The sequence below is a fragment of the Natrix helvetica genome (genome assembly GCF_964273705.1).
Source record: "Natrix helvetica genome assembly, chromosome: 1".
Taxonomy (NCBI): Eukaryota; Metazoa; Chordata; class Lepidosauria; order Squamata; family Natricidae; genus Natrix; species Natrix helvetica.
In genome coordinates this window covers 268,330,602-268,341,638 of record NC_138548.1, presented here as the reverse complement: position 1 = coordinate 268,341,638, position 11,037 = coordinate 268,330,602, and the positions used below count along the sequence as shown (strand labels likewise).

The window sequence follows — 11,037 nt, the reverse complement described above, 5'->3', positions numbered from 1 at the left end:
TCTGCTGGCAGAATATAATGTCTGGGTCTAATGTTCTATTTACATAAAACCACTATAAATTTCTATTTGGTGTTGTATGAAATTTGGGCCAAGAAGAAGTGAATATCACAGACTGTCAGAAAAGCAAAGAAATGGATCACAGAACAAATAAGCCAAAATTCTCACTTGAAGCACTAGTGACCAGTTTCCAACTATTATATTCTGAACACATCATGTACAACTCAGTTCCCTTGAGAAGTCAATAATGCTTGGAAAAGTTAAAAGAAACAAATGAAGAAGATGGCCAGCAGCAAAGGGAATGTATCAAAGTACACTGGCAATGAATGTACTATTGAGAGCTCTAAGAGGACAAGTGGAAGACAGATAAGAGTCAATATTGGCTTGATGGTGCTTATCCAACCAACCAACCAACAACCAACAAACTGTCCATCTGGAGTAAGAGCATCATAGTAGATCTTTCAATTTCAAAAACTGTCAAAAAACAGAATAATAAAAAAGAAAAGTTAGAAAAAAGAAAAGCAAGGAAAAGAAGAATTAACAGTGTAACAAGAAAAAAAGAAACAAAAACAAAGGCAAAACATGTAAAACTTACACAGCAACCAACAGAATAACATTGTACAATATTCCTACAATCAAAACAGATTTAGTCATCAAATCCCAAAATCATAGTTTCAATTCTATCCTTTTAAAACAAGAAGTCCAAAAGTGGTTTGCAAATGGAAACAAAACTAAGACATTTTTTCCCCTCATCAAAGTGGTCAATTTTGACATCTCAGCCAGTTCCATTAATTTCACACCATCCATTCTTTCATTGTAGGAGTTTGTATATCTTCCCACCTCTGTGCATATAGAACTCTGGCTGATGTTATCATGTATGAGAACTATATTCCAGGTTTTCTTTCAATCTGCGTATCCATTGTACCTAAAAGAAAAACCTCTGGTTTAAATTGCACATCGATTTTTAATATTTTCTGTATCAAAATACATTATTTGCTCCCATATTTCTTAACAATCTTCTAAGCCCACCAAAGGTACCTTCTCATTGGTTACAATTCTAACATCCTATTAGATATTATGCAAACACAAGGAAATGTCACAATATCTTATATCTTATCAGATATTGCTAAATCCCATTCTTTAGAGGTTGGGAGGGCATCTCTTTGCCACATTGCCCTTTCTCCCATTACCAGGAAACTTCCAGCAGAACCTGAAATACGAACATCTGGTCTACTGTACAAGGAAGGGTTTCTCCCCTTGCTTGGTTTAAGAAGGTTTACAACAATCACTTGGAATGGGACATAATTGAAATACAGGTTAATAACTATTGATTAAATTTGTGAATTATGGCGGGAAGAACTTTTTGCACAGAAGATTAAACTAAACTATATACGGCAGACATCTGAGTTATTTCCCTATGTCGTGCATTTGTTCCCAGAAGGAAAAGCTTGCAAACTGCACATTTCAGGAAAAAAAGTGGCCAAGAAGCACTTTCTTTCCCCTTTCTAGTATATATATCCTTACATTTGTTATTCACACTAGCTTTCCTTCCTACAAAGGAAGATACACAGGTGAACAAATCTGAGTAGATGGCAAAATAGAGAAAAAAAGATTAAACAGCACTTGATCATCATAAATGTGGGACAGTTCCCCATGGAGGTCACCTTTAGGGCTAAAACATTTGGTCCAGTTGTATATTTTTGAGGGAGTTTAGTTAAGGAAATATCTCTGAAATCATGACAGATTGTATAGTAGTGTATACTTAACACTATTGCACAGCCTGCCATCATTTCCTTACCTAAACAATGGAACAAAATTATTGTGGGTGGGAGGAAAATGCAGTGGCAGTGGGAACAACTTTGAACTTTCTGTTAGCTTCCCCATTGATGTTCCTTGTGGGAAGCTGGCAGGGAGCATCAGAATTCCTTCCTTCCTTCTTTCCTTCTTTCCTTCCTCCCTCCCTCCCTCCCTTCCCTTCCTTTCCTCCCCTTCCCTCCTCCTGGATACCTATGGGACTATGTAAATAAAAGTTGCCTGCAGAGAGTGTTTGCATTGCAAAAGTGGTGCAGTGGTTTAGTAGCTTAAAAGACACCAGAGAAAGGTCTATGCTTCAGTGGTTCGAGTCCTAACACTATGTGACAGAGTGAGCTGTCATCACTTACCTCAGCTCATGCCAACCTAGAAGTAGGAAAGCATGTACGGTAAATGCCAGTAGATAAATAGGTACCCGTTTGGTGGGAAGGTAACATCATTTTGTGTTTCACCATAGGTTCTACCCTGCAGCGTGATTCCATGCTGGCCACAACTAGAATCATGATAGTGCTAGCTCAATGGCATACAAAAACAGAGATGAGCATTGCCCCCTAAGGTTGGCTATAAATAGTGGAATAAAACCCACAGGGACACCTTTACCTTTTTAAAACTTTCTTTGCAAAGAGCAGCAGGCTATTTGGAGATATTTTCTGCTGAAGTTCCCCTTTGCAGAATACTACTCTACCTTAAATAAGACCTTTATATATTTTTTTATAATCATGTGTCAAATATTTCAACTTTCAATTTCCAAACATTAGGGGTGATCACAAATTGTGACATGTCTTGGGGATTGTAAAGATATTTTGGTTATTTTAAAATAATTTAGGTGTGCTAAGTATGTAACTACATAAATATCATAACTTTTTAACATGATATTGTGTATCATGTTACTGTATGTTTGCTGTGCAGGGAATTAAGGAAGTTAACTCAATAGAAACATGCAACATCCATTAAGGTGACAATAAAAAAAAAACATTTTAAGACCACAACATGCAGACACAGTTTATAAGTGGCTCAGGCCAACACCTTCCTAATTCTTGGAAATAAGAGGAAGTATAATATAATCATTCTTGCAAGTTTCCATTATTCTAACTAATCTCCATAAAGCTAGCTATAATAAACCTGTGTTAATTTTTTTGGTCTGGTCTACCTAGTGAGACTGACATGCTGTGAGGTGCTTATGGTCAGATTGATTAAAGGAGCATAAAAGGATTCAAAATAAACAACACATAGTAATAAAGGAAGTTCTATCCACTTTTAGTTTGGTTTAAATTGTGAAAATCTAATTATTAAAATTCATCAACAGCACCTTTAACAATTAGGATAAATAAATTATTGGTCTCCTAGCAGTTGTAATAAAAAGTTGTAAAACGATTCCTTTAAATAAAATTGAAATAAAAAATTGTTGGTGAGAAATAGAAGAAGCAGTGAAATAAAAGGAAGAGAAAGATTACAACTACACACCCAACCCATCTGGACCCATCATACTATTCAGCTAAGGAAACAGAATGATTGCTTAATGAAAGTTTCATTTAGAATAGACCCTGTGAGTTAGGGTTAAGTTGCATCAAATTGCTAATGTGCTATATAGGATTGAAAACCAGCCTTGAAAGAGGGATGCAAGAATACCTAGGAAAACATCAATATACCCTTGAGATGGTAGGAGTGATAAAAGAACTTTCTGTTTTGATTCTCTTTAGTATAAGAACGCTTCTATCAGATATTCAAGAGTCTGTTATTACACCATGCACAATAGGCTTTCAGTAATTCTTGTGGTGTCTATTTCCTAACCTGGTCAATCTTGAATCTGCCCCTTAGCATTCTGAATTAAGGCAAGAAACCCTCAAGTTAAGCTTGACATTTCATGACTATATTGTGCATATCCATATAATTTTTTTAAGTAAAAATAGATTTTTTTAAAATCATTGGGAACATTTGACAATTTCTCAGGTTTATAGCCCTGAGATCTGAGTAATCAATACCCAGTTAATACCCAGTATTAACTAAATCTAAATCTGCTGAGTTTCTGAGCTTTAATGTGGTATGCAAGATGTAAAAATTAGCCTCCTTCATTATCCAAAAGAATTGGGGCGTTTTAAGTAAATATCCCTCTTAACAAAATAGAATCTTTTGCCCATGAGGCGAATTACACATGAAATGTACTAAAACTTTTATTTAAAAAAATAATTTCAAATATTATTTTGAAAATTCTTTAGCATTTTGACCTGTTCCACTTTATGCTACCTTTCTCTGTTTACTCTCTCTGCCCCATGAGGCACATTCATAATCAAACTGCACTTCAGTTTAAAAATCAGAATATATGTTTCCAAGCCATTTACTCAGCATATTCCTTGTAATGAAAATAATTAACCCCTTTTTTAAAATGAAGGAGAATGGATGCTACAGTATATGCACAAGAAAGGGTAAAAGTAACATCTTTATCAAATATTATTTTTCAATGCACCAGATAAAAGGCTTATGTAAACTGAATGAAGAGATATAATTTAGTTTAATTAACTTTATTCTATTAGCAAATCAAGAAAATTGATTTTTTTTACAATAGACACTAAAGATAATATATCTTTGTACAGAAAAGCACAAGAATGTATTCTCCTTAAGAATGTTTTCTTTTTTGCAGTCTTCATCATTGTCCATGTTCCTGGAAAATAAAAGGAGAACAAAACATACATGTAAGTTTTATCATAGCAACAAAGAAAGCGTCAGGTGAATAGATAAAAGTTTCCAATAGAAAATATGTTCTAACTTAGAAGTGTAAAGGAAATTTTGGCAGGATTTAATCCATCCCTACCAAGATCAAGTAAGAAAACAAAGTCAGGCTCTTTTAACAATTTGTGGAGTTAAGAAAGCTACCACCATTTTCTGTAAGACTAGAAGTCTTATTTTTTTCCCTTCCTTTCTCCTTGCCTATGGTGAACAATGCTATCAGTAACACAAGGATAGCTCCTTCTGGTATATCTGTTCTAGTTAAGTAGAAGCCAGACATGACTGGTCAGTTCTGAATGAAAGTAGTAATTCTCCTGTAAACTATTTGGTAACAGGACTCTGGACAGGAATTTGCCCTTTCTGATCCTTGTCTTCAAAAAGAAGAATAAGGGGTGGAGAATCATGGAACTACCATTCTTCCCTCTTGCACCATGATCTGAGAAGGAAGCAAAATGCTTCAATAGTCACTCCAACAGCTTTGGTAAAGTGTAGAAAAGAAGCATCAAAGGAAACCTGCTTCCAATAATATATGTAGTTAAGATCTGCAGTTTATTTAGTCTCTTCCCCCCCACCCCACTCATGTTAATGGATTGAGGCCTGGATATCCTGACCTTTAGTCAGAAATCTGAATCTCAGCACAATTCAGGAATGATTAGCTTGAACACTTCACCTGCCAGCATGATTCCACTGTTGATAAACACATCATATAAATTATCCACACTAGGCTGCCTTGGTAAACTGGAGGAATTCTCACTTTAGAAAAATCTAGATGATCTTGAAAAAACCTGAGTAATACTCTGAAATCAAAGAAGGTAATGACAAACTACTTCCATAAGATATCAGGGTGCACATTTCTAGCTACTAAGTCAAGAGATGTCCACTCTGTAAAAAAAAGAGACTTGATTCCATCAGACCCTAACATTCTCCTATATGCCTATTATGGTGCTGCTGAGTTTTCTTTCCCCTTTTCAGATCTATCACATGGCTGTCATTTTCCAGCGTAGGAATTCAAAGGAGCAGAAAAATGCTTACCCTACCATCAGAGAACACTGCCAGAGAGATGTGGTGGGATTAGGAATGTGGGGAAAGAGAAAGTGATAGATAAATATGTATATACATACGTAGCTCTATCACTCTGTCGCGCATTTGCCTTTATGTTTGAAGGCGGTCTCAGGCATTGCCCTTGGAGAAAGAAAACAGAAATTAGAAGCCTCATGATATTACTTCATCACTCATTTCAGAAGTTGGCATTACATATCGGTGCAGCAGTGCTTTCTGCCCCAAAGTCATCTGTAGCAATGAATCAAGGGCCTCAGACCAAAAATAGATAATGTCCAAAAATGTCTGTGGGCTAGCTAGGATTTCCATTACTAAGTAGTTGCAACTGCACACAAACTGCTTTTCCCGACATCTCAGGTACAAATATACCCAGATAGACTGTTTTTTTCCCCAGGCACAATCCTGCTGAACAAGCCTGCCAGCAAGTCATTTGCAGTAGTCTTGGTTAGAAGTAAGATTTGGGACAAGCACATCTGCTGCAGGCTGATTTGCTTGCTCTCTAGTATTTTGCTGCAGTTGCACAAGCCGTCTGCTCCTGTGTTCAGGTTTAACTGTCTAAAGGGTGCGTATTATAGACATGGCAGCTATGAGCCAGACTTTGTGAACGCACTTCGCCATAGCATGTTGCAGCACAATCTTGCTTTAGAGTTAAGCCACCGTGATTCTGGAGACTGAGAATAGCCTTACTACAAGCCATGCCAGCTACTTACCTGGCAAACCCTCCTTATGTGTACAGTTTTTCCACTGTGTTGGGAGAGCAAAACGGGCGAGTTCCTTGCCCTGGCAGATGTGATCAAAGGGTTCAGCACATGGTAAGAATATGCATTGTTCTTTTATAATGCATTACCTCCAATCTCTAGTGCTAGCCGTGGCTCTTAGGAAAGTAGATCTCCGAGGAAGTGTGTGCGATAATGTCTTTTTAAAGGCAGAATTTCAACTGATCTATCCGTTAGCAACAAATCCTCCAAATAGTTTGACTTACGTTTTCATATGGCAAAGTGCGCATATATTGATATAGGTAACACCTTGCTTGGAACAGACTGGTTGAGGTTCTGATGGACATAATTCTATTGGTTTGACAAATATGCTGCATTCATCCTGCAATAATAATTCAATATTCTTAATTGAAAGTTGGAACAAATCAGTGAAAAAGAAGTAATAAGATGGTTAATTCCTCAGCTTGTGACTTAATACAAGGGCATTTTGTGATTAGTTCTTTTGAATAAGCAAGCAACTCCCCCTTGGCAACTATACTGTGACTTTACATTCAAATTCCAAATGAGCCCAGCAGATAAAATGTTACTTCTCTGCTGGATATAAGTTATTAATAATGAATATCATATTTTCTGTTTGAATCAGTGGAGGCTTCCTACGCTTGCAACTGAGAAGTGTGGAGAGGATAGTTCAGCTGGTACTGATACGTTAAATTCCTAGCCATTTTCTAAGATTCAGAGGTACTTAGGTCCTCTTTTTATATAGCAAGGAACATGCTCATAGTAAGGAACAGGTTGCATTCAGCCCATTCACATGCTTTCATTTTGACTTGAAAATAAGAAATCAAGTGATTGAATAGTCTGTGCTATGGTGCTTTGGGACATTATTGAAACAATAATTATAATAAAAAATAAAATAAATGGTTGGAAAACAGCCTTTGCAATATATGACAATAATGTAAAAGAGAATCTTATATTGTTTTTGTATTGAATACAATTTGACATGTTTGTATGTTGCAAATAATTCTGTAATAAAACAGGTATTTCATATATGACTCATGATAAAATATTCATCATCACTTACCTCTTTTTCCCCATTATCTTTCTCCCCATCCTCTTCTTCCTCTTTCTTCTTCTGTTCCCCAGTTTGTTCTTTTTTCTTTTCTCCTCCTTTCTTTTCTCCTTTCCCCTCCTCCTCTTCCTCCTTTTCTTGGTCGGGCTCCCATTTCTCTTCTTCCGAATGCTCCTTCTTTTCTTCTTCCGAATCCTCCTTTTCATGGTCGGGCTCCCATTTCTCTTCTTCCGAATGCTCCTTCTTTTCTTCTTCCGAATCCTCCTTTTCATGGTCGGGCTCCCATTTCTCTTCTTCCGAATGCTCCTTCTTTTCTTCTTCCGAATCCTCCTTTTCATGGTCGGGCTCCCATTTCTCTTCTTCCGAATGCTCCTTCTTTTCTTCCTCCTCTTCCTCCTTTTCATGGTCGGGCTCCCATTTCTCTTCTTCTGAATGCTCCTTCTTTTCTTCTTCCGAATGCTCCTTCTTTTCTTCTTCCTCTTCCTCCTTTTCATGGTCGGGCTCCCATTTCTCTTCTTCCGAATGCTCCTTCTTTTCTTCTTCCCTATGCTCCTTCTTTTCTTCTTCCGAATGCTCCTTCTTTTCTTCTTCCTCTTCCTCCTTTTCATGGTCGGGCTCCCATTTCTCTTCTTCCGAATGCTCCTTCTTTTCTTCTTCCGAATCCTCCTTTTCATGGTCAGGCTCCCATTTCTCTTCTTCCGAATGCTCCTTCTTTTCTTCTTCCGAATGCTCCTTCTTTTCTTCTTCCTCTTCCTCCTTTTCATGGTCGGGCTCCCATTTCTCTTCTTCCGAATGCTCCTTCTTTTCTTCTTCCGAATCCTCCTTTTCATGGTCGGGCTCCCATTTCTCTTCTTCCGAATGCTCCTTCTTTTCTTCTTCCGAATCCTCCTTTTCATGGTCGGGCTCCCATTTCTCTTCTTCCGAATGCTCCTTCTTTTCTTCTTCCTCTTCCTCCTTTTCATGGTCGGGCTCCCATTTCTCTTCTTCCGAATGCTCCTTCTTTTCTTCTTCCGAATCCTCCTTTTCATGGTCGGGCTCCCATTTCTCTTCTTCCGAATGCTCCTTCTTTTCTTCTTCCGAATCCTCCTTTTCATGGTCGGGCTCCCATTTCTCTTCTTCCGAATGCTCCTTCTTTTCTTCTTCCGAATCCTCCTTTTCATGGTCGGGCTCCCATTTCTCTTCTTCCGAATGCTCCTTCTTTTCTTCTTCTGAATGCTCCTTCTTTTCTTCTTCCTCTTCCTCCTTTTCATGGTCGGGCTCCCATTTCTCTTCTTCCGAATGCTCCTTCTTTTCTTCTTCCGAATCCTCCTTTTCATGGTCGGGCTCCCATTTCTCTTCTTCCGAATGCTCCTTCTTTTCTTCTTCCGAATCCTCCTTTTCATGGTCGGGCTCCCATTTCTCTTCTTCCGAATGCTCCTTCTTTTCTTCTTCCTCTTCCTCCTTTTCATGGTCGGGCTCCCATTTCTCTTCTTCCGAATGCTCCTTCTTTTCTTCTTCCGAATCCTCCTTTTCATGGTCAGGCTCCCATTTCTCTTCTTCCGAATGCTCCTTCTTTTCTTCTTCCGAATGCTCCTTCTTTTCTTCTTCCTCTTCCTCCTTTTCATGGTCGGGCTCCCATTTCTCTTCTTCCGAATGCTCCTTCTTTTCTTCTTCTGAATCCTCCTTTTCATGGTCAGGCTCCCATTTCTCTTCTTCCGAATGCTCCTTCTTTTCTTCTTCCGAATGCTCCTTCTTTTCTTCTTCCTCTTCCTCCTTTTCATGGTCGGGCTCCCATTTCTCTTCTTCCGAATGCTCCTTCTTTTCTTCTTCCGAATCCTCCTTTTCATGGTCGGGCTCCCATTTCTCTTCTTCCGAATGCTCCTTCTTTTCTTCTTCCGAATGCTCCTTCTTTTCTTCTTCCTCTTCCTCCTTTTCATGGTCGGGCTCCCATTTCTCTTCTTCTTCCTCCTCTTGTCCTTTCTGCTCACACTGTTGATAAAAATATATTCAGCTTTATATAAATATACAACTCCTGAATTCTTTATCAGTTTCATAACATTTAAACTCCCAAGCAGTACATCCCAAGTGTCTAAGACTCATCTCATTTCTTTAACAGGGTGGGAATTGTTGCAACCTATAGTAGTAGTAGTAGTGCTCAACATTATATTACAAATGGCTGGGGAATGGTTTTGTGGAACAATATCCATGCATTGTTCCAAATGGCAAAGGAATGGTTTCTATTCAGTGTTCAGATCTGTGACAGATAATTCTCTCTGCATCAAATATACCATATTTTTAGGTGAGGGTTTCATTCCCTCTATGAAAACATTTACTGCCAACACCACTGTTAGACAGGTGTCAGGGCCTGGCTGGCCCGGCCCCAGGACTCCTGAGGTAAGCTGGTATGGGCTTTGTGGGGCAGCTCCACCACCACTCTGTCTTGCCTCATGGCTACAGCACTGCGAGCAACCAGAGGGAAGGGATTGGTGTCCTGCTGTGCAGGCTCTTAAGTTGGGCTTATTTTGGGGTAGGGCTTAATTTTGGAAAAAGGGGTATTAAGAAGATGACTTCCTGTGGTCATGTGGTAGATTCATTTATAAAGCTTGAATAAAGATGTCAGGATAGTGGAAGTAAGAGTAATCACAAGAACCAAGTTTCTTTCAAGGTTGTAACTAGACTTGGCCCAATTTTGCTAGGAAAAGAGTTGATGACACGAAAACAACAGGTAGAACCATCAACCTTTGTGTTGATAATGAAGATATCAAAGTGGAGGAAAGGTTCTACATTTTGGGATCAACCATTAACAGTAAAGGTACCAGCATTGAAGAAATATGCCAGAGACTAGCAACTATGAAACCCTTGGAAAATATTATGATGTGTTTACACCTACAATGATAAGAATTATGCATGCCATGATATTCCTTGTGACATTCGATGGAAGTGACATTCTATGTTGAACTTTAAAGAAGCAGAATAGGAATGGTATTGACACCTTTGAACTTTGATGTTTGAGAAGACTACCAATAAATGAGTATAAACATGTGTATAAATATACTTGTTTATACTAGAAAAGGTGGAAGGAAAGAGAAGAAGGGAATGACCATCAGCAAAAGTGGCTAAGCTCAGTTATAATGGTGATGAGTGCATCATTAAAGGTAAAGGTAAAGGTTCCCCTCGCACATATGTGCTAGTCGTTCCTGGGAGACCTGAGAAAACAAGTTAGGGATAGATTGTGATAGAGAACATCTATCTATGTTGTCACAAGGAGTTGAAAACAACCCGATGACACATAATAAATGCATCAATAAATGTTATTAAGGATCAGAATGTTTAATATAAAGGAAAAATAAAAAGGTGTATTAGACAGGTATGAAGGTCTACAAAGGAGAAAAGATACCACCTACTGGACACAGCCAGTAATTGAATAACCTTTCTTGTTCTAGCAAGTGAATGAGGTTATTTTGTAGCTTTGGGGTCACTTAGTACTTACGATGTATATAAGAATGACCTTGGGAGACAGGGAGAGGAGATGTTGCCTACAGAATGGTGAGATAAGAGAGGGCCCACCCCACAGTTGCATAATACTCACAAAAAGAAACTCAGAAGGGACACACCACAGCCCCAAGTTCTCAGGCTGTGAGGAGATCACAGGAGATTGGTACTTTTGGACTCGTGAATTTA

At 38.4% G+C, this 11,037-nt stretch overlaps 1 protein-coding gene across 1 annotated transcript in view; it reads right to left on the bottom strand.

Moving 5' to 3' along the window:
- Positions 1-303: 303 nt before the first annotated feature.
- Positions 304-11,037, bottom strand: part of LOC309398138 (interleukin-12 subunit beta-like) — a gene marked incomplete at both ends in the record, with an annotated part of 68,695 nt that continues 57,961 nt past the window's right edge. The window contains 2 exons of the mRNA XM_081964728.1: positions 304-430; positions 8,174-8,529. Of these exons, the coding sequence (XP_081820854.1) occupies positions 304-430; positions 8,174-8,529 (483 nt within the window). The remainder of the gene's footprint in view (positions 431-8,173; positions 8,530-11,037) is intronic.